Genomic DNA, 20,583 nt, shown 5'->3' with positions numbered 1-20,583 from the left:
GACAGAAATGCATGTAGGCCTATTTTCCATCAACAGTTCTGCTGAGGAACTCCGTGTGCAGGTGAATAATGATGCGGCGTCCAATCAGCAGCTCAGAACTTCAGAATATTCTGATTCTCAAGATCTCATTGGTCAGTGTCATCGTGGTGGGCGGAGCTCACATCTCACACCACAACAGTGATGCGGCATCAGGGCGTGTGTGTGTGTGTGTGTGTGTGTGTGTGTGTGTGTGTGTGTGTGTGTGTGTGTGTGTGTTTGTGTGTGTCTCATGATAATGATAAACTAAAGAATTCAATGCAGATTTTAAGTCTCTAGATCTTTTTTAATGTTCTGTGATTTCTGTTTGATGCAGTCACATGATTCATGTTTTACCAAGCCCTCAATTAATTAACAATGCTTATTAACAATGCTTAATAATTTTGTATATTCTTGTTTTTATTTATGTATTATTTTTTTTATGATGTGGTCCAGTGTTGTTAAATATGCTCTTCTTGTACAGTTGTGCATGAGTTATATTGTTCTTATTTTTAAAAAGAAAACATGTAGGCTATAAAACTGGACACATTATCTAATTAAAAACAGAGCTAGTTTCCTGGTGTAATAATTAACACAGCGATCAATACTTTCACTGGGTCACTGTATGTGTGATGATGAATGTTTGGAGTTGCTGTTGGACACCAGACAATGAGGACACTTCATGTGCTTGTTACTGAACCCCATGAGATCAGATCAGATTTCCTTCCCAAAGGCATTGAAGTCCAACAGGAACACTTATGTGTTGTGTAGAAGCACATTTACTCACACTTTACACCGTTTCCTGCATGCATTCGTAGAAAATACTCATTTATTCCTCATGTTATCCTAGCAGCATGTTCATTTTTCACACAGCATGACAATCAGGATGATATTGTAATGGATTAACAGGGCTGGTGTTTTGCTGGCATTGAATATATAAGTATACAATATATAATATTAATAATACATTTTATTTCTAATGCGCCTTTCTCAAACTTAAAGCGCTACAGCATGTACAGAACAAAATAAAACAAACAAGGAGAAAAAATACAAATATCAAAAATACAGTAATAAGTTAAAAATTAAAAGCTTGACTTAAAATATGCGTCTTAAGATGTTTTTTAAAAATAAACCATAGACGCTATGATAGATGTAGAAGTGTTTCTCTGTCAGTATTGGGGGAGAGGGCTAGAAAATGTAAAAATTATATAAGGTAAAATAAGACAAAAATATATCAAAACATAACAACAACAATAGCAATATTTTTAAAAAATGTTCAAAATAATAATAAAAAATAGAGCATTTGCATGCATTTATGCGTTAAAAGTGTTTGCATGCCTTGAAGGGTTCTTACAGTTCAAGTCTTTTCGTTTTGTGAAGGTATTGAGAACACACCCTTCTCTCTCTGGTCAGGTGTGTGTGTGTGTGTGTGTGTGTGTGTGTGTGTGTGTGTGTGTGTGTGTGTGTGTGGTTTGATGTTGCCCTCTACCGGGGCTCTTCTACAGTCACGTGATCTCTGCTAATGTTTTACCTGGCGCTCGGTGACGTCATCACGCACCGTTCAGGAAAAGGAACTGGTGAAATGAGTTCTTAACTGTCCGCTAACCTCGGGAATGTAACTAAACCAACTTTAAACTGGTTTAACCGTGTTCAACACTGACCCAGGTGGTTTTATTATCCTTAGAGCATGTCTGCGTCAGCTGTGTTCGTGCTGGATCTGAAGGGGAAGGTAATTAAGATTCATAATCAACGACTTTATAGGTGATATTTGTAGATGAAAATTCACTTGATTTAAATAAGTGTTAAACAGCCGCGAATCGCTGTTTATAATAATCTGAGAATATACAGCTGTCTGCCTCAAACGATTATTACAATATCAGTCTTTAATGGAGACACAATGGTTAATTATTTAAAGTCATATGATAGTATTTGACCTCCTTTGAAGATGTGCCCTTTTAGAGGTATTACAGTGTATGACATGAGCAGATGTCATTTCCTTCCCAAACAGGAAGGAGTATTATTAGAATTGAAAGTGTGTTGTTGTTGAGGTACAGATGACGTCACTCAAGATATAGGAAGATCATAAATTATGAAATTAAATATTTGATGCAAATGTCGCGTTTCCCAATTTGTCTTCCCATCAGGTGCTGATATGCCGCAACTACAAAGGCGACGTTGACATGTCTGAGATCGACCACTTCTTCAACCTGCTAATGCAACAGGAAGAGGAGGGGCTTGTTTGTCCTGTGATGTCACATGGTAATGTCCACTTCCTCTGGATCAAGCACAGTAATCTGTACTGTATCCTTTTACATCACAAACTTCCGAATCTGATTGCGAAACATAAAGTTATTCCAAATAACCAGTGCTGATTTGATTGTAGGCGCATCCTAATTCGCATACTTATGCACTATTCCATGCCGATTTTTTGTATAAATAGAGCAAGTAGTGCATGTTTTCACACTGAAAATGTGCACTTTAAAAACCCGGATGATGCACTTAATTGACCGAAAAAACAAAAGTGTGGAATGTTGGACACTTCATGCACTCGACTGTCGCAGCTTTAATTACGTAGCGTAGGGGGAGGGGCATCAGACTCCAATGTTCAAGGATAACAAAAACATACAAAGTCCATACATGCATAAGTACATATGCACTATGTACTTATGTACGACATACTACACTTATACACTATGCACTATATAGTGCACAAGAACATAGTGTATAAGTACATAGTGCAAAAGTGCATATTGTATAAGGGCATAGTGTATAAGTGCATAAGCACATAGTTCATAAGTGCATAAGCACATAGTTCATAAGTGCATAAGTACATAGTGCATAAGAATGTAGTGCGTAAGAATGTAGTGCATAAGAACGTAGTGTATACGTGCATAGTGTATAAGTGCATAGTGTATAAGTGCATAAGTACATAGTGTATAAGAACGTAGTTAATAAGTACATAGTGTATAAGTGCATAGTGTATAAGTGCATAAGTACATAGTGTATAAGAACGTAGTTAATAAGTACATAGTGCATAAGTGCATAAGTACATAGTGTATAAGAACGTAGTTAATAAGTACATAGTGCATAAGAATGTAGTGCGTAAGAATGTAGTGCATAAGAACGTAGTGTATACGTGCATAGTGTATAAGTGCATAAGTACATAGTGTATTAGAACGTAGTTAATAAGTACATAGTGTATAAGAATGTAGTGCGTAAGAATGTAGTGCATAAGAACGTAGTGTAAACGTGCATAGTGTATACGTGTATAGTGTATAAGTGCATAGTGCATAAGTGCATAGTGTATAAGTGCATAAGTACATAGTGTATAAGAACGTAGTTAATAAGTACATAGTGTATAAGTGCATAGTGTATAAGTGCATAAGTACATAGTGTATAAGAATGTAGTGCGTAAGAATGTAGTGCATAAGAACGTAGTGTATACGTGCATAGTGTATACGTGTATAGTGTATAAGTGCATAGTGTATAAGTGCATAGTGTATAAGTGCATAAGTACATAGTTTATAAGAACGTAGTTAATAAGTACATAGTGTATAAGTGCATAGTGTATAAGTGCATAAGTACATAGTGTATAAGAACGTAGTTAATAAGTACATAGTGCATAAGTGCATAAGTACATAGTGTATAAGAACGTAGTTAATAAGTACATAGTGCATAAGAATGTAGTGCGTAAGAATGTAGTGCATAAGAACGTAGTGTATACGTGCATAGTGTATAAGTGCATAGTGTATAAGTGCATAGTGTATAAGTGCATAAGTACATAGTGTATCAGAACGTACTTAATAAGTACATAGTGTATAAGAATGTAGTGCGTAAGAATGTAGTGCATAAGAACGTAGTGTATACGTGTATAGTGTATAAGTGCATAGTGTATAAGTGCATAGTGTATAAGTGCATAGTGTATAAGTGCATAAGTACATAGTGTATAAGAACGTAGTTAATAAGTAGTGTATAAGTAAGTAGTGTATAAGAATGTAGTGCATAAGAACGTAGTGTATACGTGCATAGTGTATAAGTGCATAGTGTATAAGTGCATAGTGTATAAGTGCATAGTGTATAAGTGCATAGTGTATAGTGCATAATGTATAAGTGCATAGTGTATAAGGGCATAGTGTATAAGTGCATACGTACATAGTGTATAAGAACGTAGTTAATAAGTACATAGTGCATAAGAATGTAGTGCGTAAGAATGTAGTGCATAAGAACGTAGTGTATACGTGCATAGTGTATACGTGCATAGTGTATACGTGCATAGTGTATAAGTGCATAGTGTATACGTGCATAGTGTATAAGTGTATAGTGTATAAGTGCATAAGTACATAGTGTATAAGAACGTAGTTAATAAGTAAGTAGTGTATAAGTAGTGTATAAGAATGTAGTGCATAAGAACGTAGTGAATACGTGCATAGTGTATAGTGCATAATGTATAAGTGCATAGTGTATAAGTGCATAGTGTATAAGTGCATACGTACATAGTGTATAAGAACGGAGTTAATAAGTACATAGTGCGTAAGAATGTAGTGCATAAGAACGTAGTGTATACGTGCATAGTGTATAAGTGCATAGTGTATAAGTGCATAAGTACATAGTGTATAAGAACGTAGTTAATAAGTACATAGTGTATAAGTGCATAGTGTATAAGTGCATAAGTACATAGTGTATAAGAACGTAGTTAATAAGTATATAGTGTATAAGTGCATAGTGTATAAGTGCATAAGTACATAGTGTATAAGAACGTAGTTAATAAGTACATAGTGCATAAGTGCATAGTGTATAAGTGCATAAGTACATAGTGTATAAGAACGTAGTTAATAAGTACATAGTGCATAAGTGCATAGTGGATAAGAACATCATGTATTAAATGTAGTGCATAAGAACGTAGTGCATAAGAACATAGTGCACATGTATTCTAGTGTATAAGTGCATAGGTACATAGTGCACAAGTACATAGTGTATAGTGTGTAAATTGGCACACCACTTGTGTTTTGTTGATATGTGTTGAATGTTCAATGGTGTATCAATTTCCAACTTAACCTGCCAATAAAATCAGTGGTGGCCATAACCAACAAGAACTCTAACGCATCTCTAGTGTACTCCTTCCTGTACAAGCTCGTGGAGGTGAGTCCACTGAGACGTCATTCATTAACCACCGCACGTAATTCCTCAAGCCAGGTCTAGATCTGAACTGAAACACACACTTCACGGTCTGTTCAGGTGTTCACTGAGTATTTCAAGGAGCTGGAGGAAGAGAGCATTCAGGATAACTTCGTTGTCGTGTACGAGCTGCTCGACGAGCTCATGGACTTTGGGTTCCCGCAGACGACGGACAGCAAGATTCTTCAGGAGTAAGACACGCTTGCTTCATTCGCTCGTGGAGAAGCTCATTTCTTGTGACCTCATGTGTGTTGCTGCTCTTCCTCATAGGTACATCACTCAGCAGGGTAACAAACTTGAGGTGAGCAAGACCAAAGTGCCCACTACGGTCACCAACGCCGTGTCCTGGAGATCAGAGGGCATTAAATACAAGAAGAACGAAGTTTTCATCGACGTGATTGAGTCCATTAATGTACTGGTGAGTTCATCATCTTCCTCGTCTACGATAATATCGTGATTGTTGTTTTATTGATGTGTGATCTGACATTTTCGAGTATGTCCCTCACTTTACAAAAACACACCTAGAGAGTGCACATTTTCACTGCATGATTCAGTCTATTAAAATACATAATAACGCCCCTAATATTCAAGATAAGGGGCAAAAATACCTCTATGGGCCCTATTTTAACGATCTGAAATGCAAGTGTCAAAGCGCAAGTAACTTTGTGGGCGGATCCCGGCGCTGTTGCTATTTTCCCTGCGGTATAAATGCCTCTTGCGTCTGGCGCAAATCTAAAGGGGGTTAGTCTGAAGTAGCTTCATTATTCAAAGGTGTGGTTTGGGCGTAACGGGAAACAAACCAATAAGAGCTTTATATCACATTCCCTTTAAGAGCATGATGAACGAGGTGCGCTTGTTCCATGGCGCAATACTATTATAACGCGCATTTACCAGGCGCGCTTCAGAATCGGTTCTCAGCCGAGGAGATCGATGTTCTCGTCAGGGCCGTAAAAGAAAGAGAAGTGACATTGGGGAATGGGACAAACCCACCCAAATTAGCTTCGGTTAAACATGCATATAATAATTTGGGTAAATGTGTAAGCTTTATGCCTATTTTCCCCATCGTCATGGACACAACAATGATTTTCCTCGTGTTTTAATATTTTTCCTTAAAATAATGTATCATTTGCAAAAAGTTAAATGCATCTGTGTAGATGAGAGAATCATCTATAGTGTATGCGTGTTGTTCACACTCTGTATTATGGCCAAGCATGCGCGTCTAAAATAGCATCTGAATGTACGCGCAACGCGCCATTGACTTTAGACTAGGTTTTTTCTGGTCAGTGGCGCAATTGTTTTATAGAACAGCAAAATAGCGAGAGGGAAAGTTTGCGCCGGAACACGCCTCCTCTTTGCGCTGAACCGCCGCGGGGAGCGCAAGTGTATTTCTTAGTTAACCGACGTGTGTCTGTGGAGGGAAAAGTCCGCTTTGCGCGGGTGGAAAATAGGAATGATACATGCGTCAGTGTACAAAGTCATTTGCGCCGGGTGCAAGATAGGGCCCTATGTCTTTCATATTTATATAATATAATATAGTTAATCAATATCACATGAAGAGTGTTTTTTTCTCCAAATATCAGAATGATTACAAATGTGATATTGATTTTATACAAGAGTTCAATAAACAAGAAGTTATTATTAAGTGATTTTAGACACAATATTGCCTGTTTTTGCTGTATTTCACCAACGGAAATAGTTGCAAGCAAAGCCACAGGACTGTTTTGCGTCTCTGAGCATCACTCAGCGGTGTTTCATTACTGAATGAATGAATCCTTTGAATGAATGATTCAATGACTCACTCATTAATCCTTCCTGAACGTTCCTGAATGAATCAGCCGTTTGAATGAATCGGATGAAACTTAATGACTCACTACTGGCGGAATTAATTTCTCATTTAAAGTATCTTCTCATTTTTTTTATATTTTCAAAATATCAATATTCAACGTTTCATATTTGAAACATCAAAACATTATTTATGCATTTGTTACTGCAGGTTAAATGCGTTCATGTCTCTCTGATCTGCATTAAACCGTCTGTGTAAATGCATCTAACCGCCACTTCAGATGCAGCTTCTGTGTTTCCTCTGCAGTGGAAAGATGAATTTTGTTGATACTGATTTTTGTTGATTGGTAACTATGGAAGCTTATTTCCGCCACAGAATAAAAAATAAAAAAGGTAATTGCGACTTTTTATCTCACAATTTTCACTTTTTTTCTCACACAATTGTGAGTTTGCATCAGAAATGCGTGATATAAAGTTGCAATTGTGAGATATGAAGTCAGAATTGCATGTTATAAAGTCGCAATTACTTGTTATAAAGTCAGCATTGTGAGATGTAAATGTACAATTCTGAGAAAAAAGGTATTTTTTCCTTAGAATTGGACTTTATAACTCGCAATTGTGAGTTTATATCTCACAACTCTGAGAAAAGATGTCTCGCGAGTGAGATAAAAAGTCGCAATTATCTTTTAAAATGTTTTGTTCTTAGGTGGAAACAAGCTTCCATAGGTAACTGCCCTATTTGTCTTATTATTCTAATTGAATTCATTGATTAAATGTAAGAATTTGACACAAAAGATGATGCATACATTTAAATAGGTTTAAAAAGAGCTTTATAGACGTGAAAATGCCCATAAAAGCTACAAATCTTATTGAAACGTATTGAAAAGGATGATTTCTGTCACTGCTGTGAACTGACCGCCACAAAAACCTAAACCCACAAAGGTACCAACACAATAAACACATTCAGCTAAATATCGTCTAATTATCGTTGTATAAAATATTGAGAAATCATTTTTTGTCAATATCACACACCCCTACTCTCCTGCGTGTGTTTAGGTGAATGCTAACGGCAGTGTTATGAGCAGTGATATCGTGGGCAGCATCAAGCTGAAGACGATGCTCTCGGGAATGCCAGAGCTCAGGTTGGGCCTGAACGATCGTGTGCTGTTCGCCCTCACCGGCCGTAAGAACTTTATTAACTCATCTGTTTGAATTCACTAAGAGTGTTGTGCAGGATGAGGTCAGTCCTGGAAATGATGTGTTGTGTGTGTGTGTGCACAGGAGACAAAGGGAAGACTGTCACCATGGAGGATGTGAAGTTTCATCAGTGTGTCCGTCTGTCGCGTTTCGAGGGCGACCGAACAATCTCCTTCATCCCGCCTGACGGAGAGTCCGAGCTCATGTCGTACCGGATCAACACACACGTAAGGCTCCTGCACCAGCCCATCAATGTGTGTGTGTGTGTGTGTGTGTGTGTGTGTGTGTGTGTGTGTGTGTGTGTGTGTGTGTGTGTTTAACGATTTCGATTCTTCTTATCGATTCTTAATTTCGATTCCAATAAGGAAAAAGAACCTTAGATATCATTCACATTTAGTCTTATTGCAAAACATTTCATTGTAACTGAATATCATGAACAAAAATCAACAGGCCGAAGAGGACTTTGCCTGTGGTATAAAAATACCGTAGAAAAACAACTAGCCTAACTTATATAAATTTAAATCATTATTAAAGACAAGTAAACACTCAAGAACAAATAAAAAATTAGCAATCGCAACAAATAGACACAACTGAACAAAGATACGATTGAAAAAAACAGTGTTTTAATATCTTCAGGTATTCAAATACAGAAACTGAAATCAAGTGTAAAATAACACTGCACTTTATAAGTGAAGTATACATTACAAATATAGTTACAAAAGTTATTCAGTCAAGAAGGAGTGATTTTCTCTGTCTTTTTTCTTTGATTAGTGTTATAATACAGACGGAAGCTGCTGGGACTACGCACTAAAACAGCGCGCGAGTTGTCTCGCGCTTGAAAAGTCATATTGAAATACTCAAAAAAGAAATCGATAAGAGGAATCAAAATTAAAAATTTTAACAAGTATCCGATTCCTGACCTCAAGTATTTTCCATTCTCAACCCTATTTGTTAAACCGTTCTTTGTATTGCATCTGTATCGTTTCATTTTTATAGTGTGCAGTATTTTGGGACATTTCCGCTGCTTTCAACCTCTCTATTGTGTTTTTTGATCTCTGTCGCCCACACACCTGGGTTATCTTCCTCTATGGCCACGCAGTTGACCTATTTTCTGCTGTTTTTCCATGAAGTGACTGAGAGAGTTTGATTGACAGAATAACAGTCGTGCTTATGGTGTACATACTGTATCTTAGGGAGGTTATGATGAACAACTAGTTGTTGACTGGTTCTGTTTATATGGCACACACTTCAACCAAACTTGTTCTCGAACACACTGTAAATTTGAGGTAGATAGTTTATTAAATGCTGTTGTTAGATTTGATCTTACAAGTTGTCCAAAAAAATGAAAGTCCTCCTATTATGTTTTTCGTTTATTCCCTTTCATGTAGTGTGTAATAGAGCTGTTTGGGAAAGTAAAAGCTCTGCAAAGTTTCACAGGTCAAAGTGCAGATAAATGGAGTTTTTTCTCCTAAAAGACAGAAGTGATTCTGAATTGAAACGAGTCGTCAGTAATTCAGTCTCAGTTCCCGCTGATCCCGCATATGTTTGTAACTAATTTGCATAATCCCAACCTCTGGTCTTGATTGGCTGAACAGCATCTCTTAGCTCCGCCCTCAAACACTGTAGTGTATCTGACTCTGGAAGCGTTTGGTTCGTGTTGTTCGTGTCGAGAAGAAACGGTTTTCTGTTGAAAAAGCAAATCCACTTTGATGAGATTGATACGGTAAAACACACGCCATCGTTACTGTTCATATCACTGTGATCAAGAGCTGAGATTCAGATATGATAATCAGCATTTGCTTTCTGGCCAATCACAGCAGAGCAGCTCTCAGAGAGCCGGGGTTTAGAGAGACTGAATCTTTAAACGAACCGTTAGACACTGAGAGAAAAGAACTGATGCCGCAGTGGATATTATGAGAAAGTGTTGTTTGACCTTGGATGCATGTAAACCTTTTGTAGGAGACCTTTAAAACTAAATGTAAAAACCTTTAAAATAGCAGAATAGGGGCACTTTAAACAATCCAACTCTTTATCTATTACACCATTTTGATCATCAGCATAGTTGATCACATCCGCTGTGTTTAGTGTTACAAATGTCTCTTTATTAACATTATGATTCTTTCATCTACAGGTAAAGCCGCTGATTTGGATCGAGTCAGTTATTGAGAAGTTTTCTCATAGTCGAGTGGAGATCATGGTGAAGGTTTGTCAGCAAAACTTCTTCATTGCAACACAGTGGAGACATTTCAAGACTAAATTTATTGGTTTACAGTCACATTTAGAGCATTGTTCAGCAGACTGACTTTCCACATGTGAATCCTCTCTCTCTCTCTCTCTCTCTCTCTCTCTCTCTCTCTCTCTCTCTCTCTGTGTATTACAGGCTAAAGGACAATTTAAAAAGCAGTCTGTAGCCAATAACGTTGAGATTCGTGTGCCTGTGCCGAGTGATGCCGACTCTCCCAAGTTTAAAACCAGCACAGGTCATGCTAAATACGTTCCTGAAAAGAACTGGGTGGTGTGGAGCATTAAATCCTTCCCAGTAAGAAACCAATTACTGATGCTCAGCTCTTCGATCATAAGATGTTGTGTTTGCACTTTATTTTACAGTCCTGTTCCACATGCACATACAATGTACTTATTAAAGCAAGTACAATAACTGTTATAACCCTGAACCTACCCCTAAACCTAACCTTAACCCATGTAGTTACCTTATATTACCAGCACTTTCTTGGGTAACTATATTGTAAGTAAACGTACTGTAAAATAAAGTTTAACCGATGATGTTTTATGAAGACTTTAGTTCAAGGTCTTTATTGAATCTGTGAAACTGATCTCTCGTCTCTGTCGTTGTGTCCATTGGCAGGGTGGAAAGGAGTTTCTCATGCGTGCCCACTTCGGCCTGCCAAGTGTGGAAAAGGACGAGAAAGAGGGAAAACCTCCGATTACAGTCAAGTTTGAGATCCCATATTTCACAGTGTCAGGCATTCAGGTGAGGGTGCATTATTTGCATGGGCAAATGCATGTTAGCATTTTCTATCAGTGTATTTACACTTGTGCCAAATGTTACATGTACAGACATCCCACCGCGGTTCCTTGACGCCCGCAAATAAATTATATATATTATCCCGGAAATTAAGCGTGCGAGACAGAAGCCCTGTTTTTAACCTGGTTTTAAGATGAGTGTTCGGTGATCTGATCACGAATTGTCAGCCAAGTAACATTACTGTTTTTCACCTGAAATTAATCATAATACGTTTTAAATGCGTCTCCTTTGACCACTTGCGTTCAGATTTCCTATTATTTCGTCACACTTTACACCACTTTCAGCACATTAGTAAAATTAATATAATATAATATCATATAATATTCTGTTTTAATGCAATGTTCTTTAATTGGGTGTGGTGTTGTCTCCCAGAAATGAGTTTTTAAAGGATGAGATATCTGCATGTGTTCTTTAAACACGGTCTGTTTAAGATCTAATGTAAGATTTTATGATCAGTTATGGAACTTGTGTCCAGCAAATGAAAAATGGGTTTTTATTTGAAAAGTACGGTACATGAAGATCATTGAGAAGAGCTCTTGATTCTCATTGGTCGCTGGCGCAGTTACCATAGCGATACTGTAGCAACACCTATCGGCGCTCCTCCCTTTTGTCCAATTATGGCAGCCGTGTTGGCGTGTGTGGTTTCTGATTGGTGGAAGTGTGCTTGTCGTCATGCAGCTCTGTTGCCGATCAAGAGTGCGATGTGAAGGTGCAACTGCGAACAGAGCATAATATAATGTAATATAATATAATATTATGTTGTAATGCGATGTTCTTTAAGTGGGTGGTGTTTGTGCCATCTGCTGGAAATTATTTTTTGCAGGATGGGATATCTGCATGTGTTCTTCAGACACAGTCTGTTTAAGACGTTATGATCAGTTATGCATAGGGGTGCAATAAGTTCAGACTGCTCATTTGCATACCGACATGGTTGACAGCTGTTAATCCACAATCACCATTTTAGATCGACTAACTGTAATACTGTATAATATTTCCATTTGAACTGAATGCGTAATAAATCTGGCGCTTTCAAAATGTTTGGAAATGTTTAAAAGTTCATATAAAAAATTAAAAGATGTAAATATTAGCATTGTATTTTTTAAGTGTACTATAAAATAATTTTAGTAGTTTTATTTAATACTCATTTTTTTATTTCAAAATATATTAGTATTATCACAATTTATTCATTTTATTTAAAAAACAACAACTAACTAAAAAAAGTACTATAATGATATTAATAATAATTTATTTTTTTATAGTTATATTTAATGGGTCACACTATGTGCAGTGTGAGCACCAAACCGACTCTCCACGTGCTCTCATGAAAACCAGACTGAAAAACTTATGTGCACCCCTGGTTATGGAACTCGTGTCTCAGCAAATAAAAAATTGGATTTTATTTGAAAGGTACAGTATCTAAGAGCTCTATATTCTCATTGGTCGCTTGCGCAGTTACCATAGCGATACTGTAGCAACGCCTATCGGCATTCCTCCCTTTTGTCCAATTATGGCAGCCGTGTTGGCGTGTGTGGCCTGTGATTGGTGGAAGTGTTCTTGTCGTCATGCAGCTCTGTTGCTGATCAAGCAAGCAATGTAAAGGCGCAACCGTTAATATAATATAATATAATATAATATAATATTCTGTTGTAATGCAATGTTTTTGCAGGATGGGATATTTACATGTGTTCTGCATGTGCACAGTCTGTTTAAGATCTAATGTAAGACTTTATGATCAGTTATGGAACTTGTTTCTCAGCATATTAAATTGTTATTTTATTTGAAAGGTACGGTACATGAAGATCATTGAGAAGAGTGGCTATCATGCACTGCCGTGGGTCCGCTACATCACACAGAGCGGAGGTGAGCAAGGAGTTTTGCATATTTTTAACAAAGCAGGTTTTTTCATGATTTATATTTTCGTAGGCTTTCTTATTCACACAAACATGCAACAATGTAAAACATACATAAGCTCAATCATTTAAAAAAAAACTAATGACAGACACACAAAACTAAATTAAATTAATAAACATAATAATAATATATACATACACGAATAGAAAAGGGGCTACATCATTTTTGTGACCATTTGTGTAAATATTTTTCTGCCTGGCCATACAATTATAATTTATTATAAATTGCAAAAAAAAATAAAAAATTAAGTTATATTTTATATTTATCATCCCATAAAACAGGTTTTTAAAAAGATTGTGTGTTTGGCAATGGAGCAGATGTCAAAACAATGACTAATGTATTAATTTATGTGTTTATATCTGTGTTTGCTTTCAGATTACCAGCTCAGGACAAACAACTAATGAGCGCTGCAGACACATGACTGAGAATGTTTTAGTTGATTTTATCCTGTCAGAAGTTCATTAGAAAAAAAGTTTGATGCTGAATGTAAACATACCAAGCATTTCAGGCACAATAATGTATTTTCACAAGTGCAATTTGCACAAAATCATGGAATATGTTGTCTTTTTGCAATAAATTAAATATATTTGTCTTGCAATTATTGATATAATGTGTGTTAATCCTTGTGTTGTTCCTCGTGACATATTACTGGGTCTTGTGTAGACTCTGTCACGAAGGCCCGCTCTTTTTTCCACACTCACACACTCAGTGAATGAACGCAAGTTTACAAACAAACCTTCTCAAATTGCCCGCCTTCTGCGCTCTTTGTTCTCATTGGTCGCTGGCGCAGTTACCACGGCGATACTGTAGCAACGCCTATCGGCACTCCTCCCTTTTGTCCAATTATGGCAGCCGTGTTGGCGTGTGTGGTTTCTGATTGGTAGAAGGGTGTTTGACGTCACGCAGCTCTGTTGCCGATGAAGCGCGCGATGTAAAGGCGCAACCGCGAACAGAGCGCACATATATAATTGTTTTGACGTATTTGTGTAAACGGATAAACAGCCAACGGTCACTAATCTACAAACAGCAACGAAGAGGTAAGCGCCTCAAAATGTCTTCATACTTTCATTTTGACGTTTATTGATACCATTTAATCAATTCTTCAGAGAGATTCGCGTTAATGTTCCGCATCACGGGATTATTTGCTCTTATGTTTTTTGCTCTTATGCTCTTATTATTTGATCTGCTCTTATGATACTGGTTCGTGTCCGTCCAGGTGTTTCAGATGATGGTTCTGGACGGGTTCGGGTCCTGCGGGAAGAGTCTCAGCACGGCTGCGGCTCAGGGGAATGTAGACTCGGTTCGGCGGATTCTCCAGGATCATCGGGTCGAACCGGACACGCTCAACGAGTTCGGGAAAACCGCATTACAGGTGATTTAGGCTACAGCATTAAAACATTATTATTACTACATACAAATCTATTTGTTTCGCTTTCCTTTCCGCCTTTACCATCTGACTGCGATGATGTAATAATGACCGCTGTCAATCTTCTGTTGTTTAATTTTCTGCTGAAAAATATGATCGAATTAATGCAGAAATTACATCAAAAAGTAAAACTAAAGAATACAAACAGGAACTAAATAGTTAATGATGTAACATCATTACTTTCATTAAACAGAGGAATATGGTAGAGCTGGAATATAGGATTTTGTCCTTGCTTTAAAGGGTTTGTTCATCCAAAAATTAAAATGATCCTATAATTTTACCTATAAAGCCATCCTTGGTTTATATGATTTTATTTTTTCATCCGAACACAATTTGAGTTATATTATATAATATCCTGGCTCTTCCAAGCTTTATATTGGGAGTGAATGGTACCTGAGATTTTGAAGCCCAAAAATCTAAGGTACCATTCACTCCCATTATAAAGCTTGGAAGAGCTAGGATATTTTTTAATATAACTCATATTTTCTATTGCTGAAAGAATGACTAGCATCACCTAGCATGACCTGAGGTAGCGTAAATTATGCGATACTTACATTTTTGGGTGAACTATCCCTTTACCTGTGGTCAGATTATTTTGCTTGATAAGAAGCCGACCCATTTTTCACTTCTAGTTATCATTTATAAAGCACATAATGAGATGTTTGGTGCTGTAGGTGATGATGATGGGCTGCACCAGTGTGGCGTGTGTGTTACTGGACCACGGAGCTGACCCAAACGTCCAGGACCGTTGTGGCGTGACCCCGGCGCACGATGCGGCCCGCACGGGGTTCCTGGAAACAGTGCGAGTTCTGGTGGACTACGGCGCCTCAGTCAATGTTCCCGACCACAGCGGCGCGTTACCCATCCACATCGCCATCCGCGAGAGCAACTGGGACGTGGTGGAGTTCCTGGCCCCGCTGTCAAACCTGGGCCATCAGGACAACGCAGGGTCCAAACCGCTGGACGTGGCCCGGGACGCCTGCGCTCCGGAGATCGTGGAGCTGTTGGAGCACCTGATGGCGAGCAGTTCGAATTGAAGAACTATACAGTGTTGTACCGCTCATTAGGATTTTGTAATTTATATTAATTTGTTGGATGTTGATATATGTTTCCATAGTTGGTAGTTGAACTCATAATATTAGCTGGAATGTGTAGCGCCAGTTTTGCACAGAGCAAATCCCTGCACTGGATTCAAAGAGAGCCGCTCTCCTTCAGTCACGTGTGGGTTTGCCAGGCACACATGTAAATAACTTAATTTTGGTATTTTGCTAAATATTTCTGTGCAGAAACTTGAACTGTTGACATTTTTATATCTGTGAATTTATTCTCTGCCATCCGTGCACTGATGAATTCTCGTTTTGTGTGCAAGTTTGGTTGGAATGTTAACATCATCTGTAAATAACATTGTATGAATTTTTATTTTACTTATTTATTGAAGAATTGTATATTAACGTTATGTTTTACTGTGGTATTTCAAATGTTATTTATTAAGGTGTTTAATAAACTGAAAACTCACTTTGAACTTGTCCGAATTGTTATTCATGTCAGCCACTGAGATGATCTTTTTTTTTATCAAGAACATTCACAAAAAACAAACATAAGTAGATTAAAGTCTACTTTAAAAAAATAATGTTGTTTATATGTCTATGTGGTGTTTTTAATATGCTTTAAGACAGACCATGTGTAAATTCATAAGTCGACGGCATTGCTGAGTATTTTCTCCTTAAAACTGCAGTGAACCAAAGACAGTCTCAAAAACACGCTTTGAAATCGCTGGTGTTTCTGACGTCACAAACTACCTTGTAACCAATCAGATCAACGTGTGATCGTCAACGAGTGGATCTCTGAGCTGAGTGAGTGAGCGGAGGCGGGGCTCATTTGCATATTCATAGAACCGCGTACTGAATGAGGCAAGTGTGTCGAGTTACATTCAAGCTACCGTAAGGCATGAAGATTTTTTTCAAGGAAAAAACATTTAAATATGTAATTTTGGTGATCAAAGATGAGTTTTAAGCGGGAATAAATGGACTAAGGGGATTTTAAAACAAAACACTGGGCACGTGTCCAGTCATGTTACGTGTCTTTATTTTAGGACTCATTGGAGCAGTTTGACAACATTCTCAAACAATCATTTGTATATTATCACTAACAACAAATATTCGGTAAAATCATATGACGAGCTTCACTATGAGTCTAGTGTCGCCTTCATATCATCTCTGAAGGTGCGTCTAGTGTCTATGTGCTCAAGGTGACCCTGTACAGGCACAATTACCCAACGCAGGAATGTGTGCGACTGTACAAGGCAAACATTGTGCTTTACCAGAGCTTTGCTTTCAACAGACAGTCTGTTTCTCTGGGGGTTTACAACTCCGAGAGGACGCAAACACAATGGCCGTTTTGTTTGCACACTGGAATCAAGCCAAAATCTCAGGATGCTTCTAACATCCAGCAGCAAAAGCTTTCACTGTATCTGATGCATTATATTGAGTTTGTCATTTTAATGAGCAATTCTCTCTAATGCATCAATTACTGCTTGACATCTGAAACGGAAAAGACCAGTAGATGATTAAACAAATTGTTATATGCTTGACTTCATCAATCGTGCCAACAATCAGAGCTGTCACTCATAAAACTGAGTGTTTGAAATCAGAACAAAGTCCATATACTAGCGTACGTGAGTAAATCATCCTCTGAAACAACAGTTTGAAGCCTTTAATGGGTTTAAAACCAACACTGGAGGCCTGATGACCTGAAGCTTCAACTTTAGTTTCTTGTAGATTGAAATTACTTACCGTTTTAGGAGGACTTTTGTTCACTTCGGGTGATTGGATGCAGTCAATGACTATTACAGTATTTAACCAGACATTGTTGACCTGCAATACAATAAATATTACATTTTAGCATCACTAGTTCCTCAACCTGTACACAAAACCCACTTTTCTCGATACTATGTGCACTTATTCCAAACTCTGTGCAGTTCATCTTCTAAAATACACTACAATCACTTCTTCATAGATTCATCAAAATCAACACATTCTACCACAACATAAACATTCATCGCACACAACAAAACACTTTATTATTCGTACACAATGACCTTCAACACACCGAATTCAGACTGCTTGTGTTAATTAATTATATTTTGAATTGTTTGCTAAAGAAATTCTTTGCATAACAAGAATGACTAATCTTTATTGTAAAGGAGGAAGTCCAATGTGCACAAAAAATTAAACCTTACAAACCAATACTGTACAATAAAAAACAAGTGTCTACACATCCATAGAACATATTCATCCGTAAATATACTGAAGAGACTAGGCTATATACATCACACTGTATGCCCATTTCAGACAATCTTCAGCAGACCCAACGGTCCAGACATCCAACATTCACTTTCTTTTGATTCTCTCCATTCCTCCAAAACATGAGGATATTTCCTCAAGTTCAAACACTCACAAAATGATTACAACTAATCTGCCAGTAGAGGGAGCCACTGAAGCTTCTGCTGATTGGTTTAAGGTTAGTTTAAAATAATTTGCATATTCTGAAAATTCATTTTTGGGCAAGTAAAAATGCATTTACAACTATGCCATGATATTGCTTGAATGAGCTGACCTTGACATCAAAGCTCAGGATATTCACTAGTGAAGGGATTGGGACTCTTGTGATGTCATGACATCATTTCCTGTGCTCAAGAGTCGGTAGTCACATGACATTTATAGCTCATGTGGTTGGCTGAACTGAATGTGAATGCGCAAAGTTTCAAATAGTGTACTTAATGATATGAAAAGGAATGTTAGCAGCTTTGCCAAGGTATTACACACACACACACACACACACACACACACACACTCACCCCAGTGGAAATTTCCACTTGCTCAGCCACACCTACCATTGGGAAACATCACAAAAGAAGTGAGTGTGTCTGTTGTTATAAAGAAAAGCTGCATTCATTTCTAATCAGATCTATTCGGGTGTTAACGTTCAAACACCTGAGTGAACTTACTTCAAGAGATAACAAAAAAAACTGGAAATACAGAAACAATTCAGGCTAAAGCGACACACAGCCCTGGGATTATGTGTGTCTCAGCTTGAGAGATGATTCTCTACTGTGGCAGCTGTAGATCAGTGACCTCGAGTGTGTTCATGGCCTCCTCGTTCCCTCGGTGGGAAAGAGCCCACAGCTGCTCAAAACATCAGGAGAAATCAACTAGCACTAATCTCATTTACATCTCATCTATTCTTATGGCCAGTGTACCATATTAACGATAGTGTCAATGTTAGTATAGAGTGCAACAGCGCCCCTCCACTTTTTCAGCGGCGTTGGTTGCGGAACTATTTTTTCCATATAGGGATTAAAAAAACGAAGCAAACCAAACAACCACGAGGTTTATTACAACATTATTTGTAATATTTTGATTTGAAGATTGATCTAAAGATGTTGATTGTGCGTAGAAACAACATATTTTATTTTTATTGCAAGTTATTCATATACATACAAACATTTAAAGTCCCCCTGTAGTCAATAATTGTATTCCTTAAAACTCATCTTTGATCATCAAAATTACATATTTTCTTGAAAACAAATTTCTTCATGCCTTAAAATAGCTTGAATGTAACTCTACACCCTTGCCTCATTTACTATGTATGCGGTTCTATGAATATGCAAATGAGCCCCGCCTCCACTCACTCACAGCAGCTCAGAGATCCACTCATTGATGATCACACGTTGATCTGATTGGTTACAAGGTAATTTATGATTCAGCAATGCTGTCGACTTATGAATTTGCATATGGTTTGTCTTAAAGCATATTAAAAACACCACATATAAACAACATTAAAAGCTGGATTTTCACCACAGGGGGACTTTAAGAATAAATTCCCCTATGGGAAAATAAATGGCATTTTTATTTCCAGACCCCAAATGTTGTGTTCTATTCACTGTGTCTGCACATGGACATACTAATCATTTTTGATAGATTTTCATTTTGAGAGACTGTCAATTCTGGAGATCTACTTTCCTGCAAAGTTCAGGTCCAACTTTAATCAAACACACCTGAACCAGCTAATTATAATATTCATAAACACTTGATAACTAATTACAGACAGGTGTGCTGGAAATCGTAACTCTCCAGGACTGGGCTCCTGTCGAAATCTGTGTCTGCAAATCTCATACTTCCCTATATATATACATATACAGTATATATATAAAAGGTAAGACAACACACAGAGTATGGGAAAATGTCCAAATTCATAGTACATGGAGGACCTACTTCCGGCGAGGTTCTGAAGTTTGAATATGATGGACACTTCACATGATAATGACAACATGACAAATACGGTACGTCCGAATTTCATTCATCCTACACACATTCATACTATATAAAATCTACTTTTTAGCTGTCACCACGCAAGGACTTATTCAAAATAAGTGCCAACTCAATAGAGTCTGCGATATCAGACGCGATCTAGTCTGTCGAGTCTGTCAGGTGAAAGTTCATTTCTTTATGCCAATACACATTGACTGTTGTGTTTAGTCAGAATTCTGCTTGTATAACTCACGAAAAGGAACTTAATAGCTGTAAACGGTGAATTTCATTGAGTTTTGATCATTGCTCATATCATCAATGAATTAAATAAATCCGCTACACTGTAAACTACTAAGTTGGCAGAACTCCGCAAATTTGAGGTAATCAAAATTAAGTTAGCAGAGCTTAACATGTAAGATTTTGTACAACACAAACATGTTAATTGCTATTTAATAAAATGTTGACTAACCTAACTCAAACTAGATATTAAATTCAATTTTGTTAACATTTAACTCTTTTTACAACTAGCTGTTAGCTAAACACAGTCGCATGTGCTAAAATAACTAGCAAATAGATTATCACAATACATTTCCATGTACAAAATGTCTTAAAAAACTGCAGTATCCTCGCCCTCCTGTTTACCACAATAACCTTCAAAACTGCAACACAACACAAACCCAACATGTCCCAACATAACAGAGGATTAAACACTAACACATCTTGCA

At 37.4% G+C, this 20,583-nt stretch overlaps 2 protein-coding genes across 3 annotated transcripts; both read left to right on the top strand.

Annotated features, from left to right (window-relative positions):
- Window positions 1-1,558: 1,558 nt before the first annotated feature.
- Window positions 1,559-13,721, top strand: ap1m2 (adaptor related protein complex 1 subunit mu 2). 2 transcript variants are annotated; one of them, XM_077245594.1, is made up of 12 exons: window positions 1,559-1,744; window positions 2,160-2,316; window positions 5,087-5,154; window positions 5,251-5,381; window positions 5,461-5,608; window positions 8,029-8,155; window positions 8,254-8,396; window positions 10,301-10,372; window positions 10,550-10,708; window positions 11,033-11,158; window positions 12,997-13,072; window positions 13,499-13,721. In XM_077245594.1, exons 1-12 carry the CDS (start codon window positions 1,703-1,705, stop codon window positions 13,522-13,524), a joined length of 1,275 nt encoding a protein of 424 aa, XP_077101709.1. In that variant the 5' UTR covers window positions 1,559-1,702; the 3' UTR covers window positions 13,525-13,721. The 2 variants fall into 2 exon arrangements, with proteins under 2 accessions (XP_077101709.1, XP_077101710.1); XM_077245595.1 differs by lacking the exons at window positions 12,997-13,072; window positions 13,499-13,721 and adding an exon at window positions 11,719-11,767 and having other exon boundaries at window positions 1,568-1,744; window positions 11,033-11,160.
- A 296-nt stretch (window positions 13,722-14,017) lies between these two features.
- On the top strand, window positions 14,018-16,071 carry cdkn2d (cyclin-dependent kinase inhibitor 2D (p19, inhibits CDK4)). The gene is made up of 3 exons (XM_077245601.1): window positions 14,018-14,160; window positions 14,340-14,495; window positions 15,224-16,071. The coding sequence occupies exons 2-3, from the start codon at window positions 14,349-14,351 to the stop codon at window positions 15,584-15,586; spliced, it is 510 nt and encodes a 169-aa protein (XP_077101716.1). The 5' UTR covers window positions 14,018-14,160; window positions 14,340-14,348; the 3' UTR covers window positions 15,587-16,071.
- Window positions 16,072-20,583: the final 4,512 nt, after the last annotated feature.

This window comes from Siphateles boraxobius, unplaced genomic scaffold (assembly GCF_051911475.1).
Source record: "Siphateles boraxobius isolate OS27281-9 unplaced genomic scaffold, OSU_SipBor_1 27, whole genome shotgun sequence".
NCBI lineage: Eukaryota > Metazoa > Chordata > Actinopteri > Cypriniformes > Leuciscidae > Siphateles > Siphateles boraxobius.
This window is presented reverse-complemented; position numbering and strand designations above follow the sequence as displayed.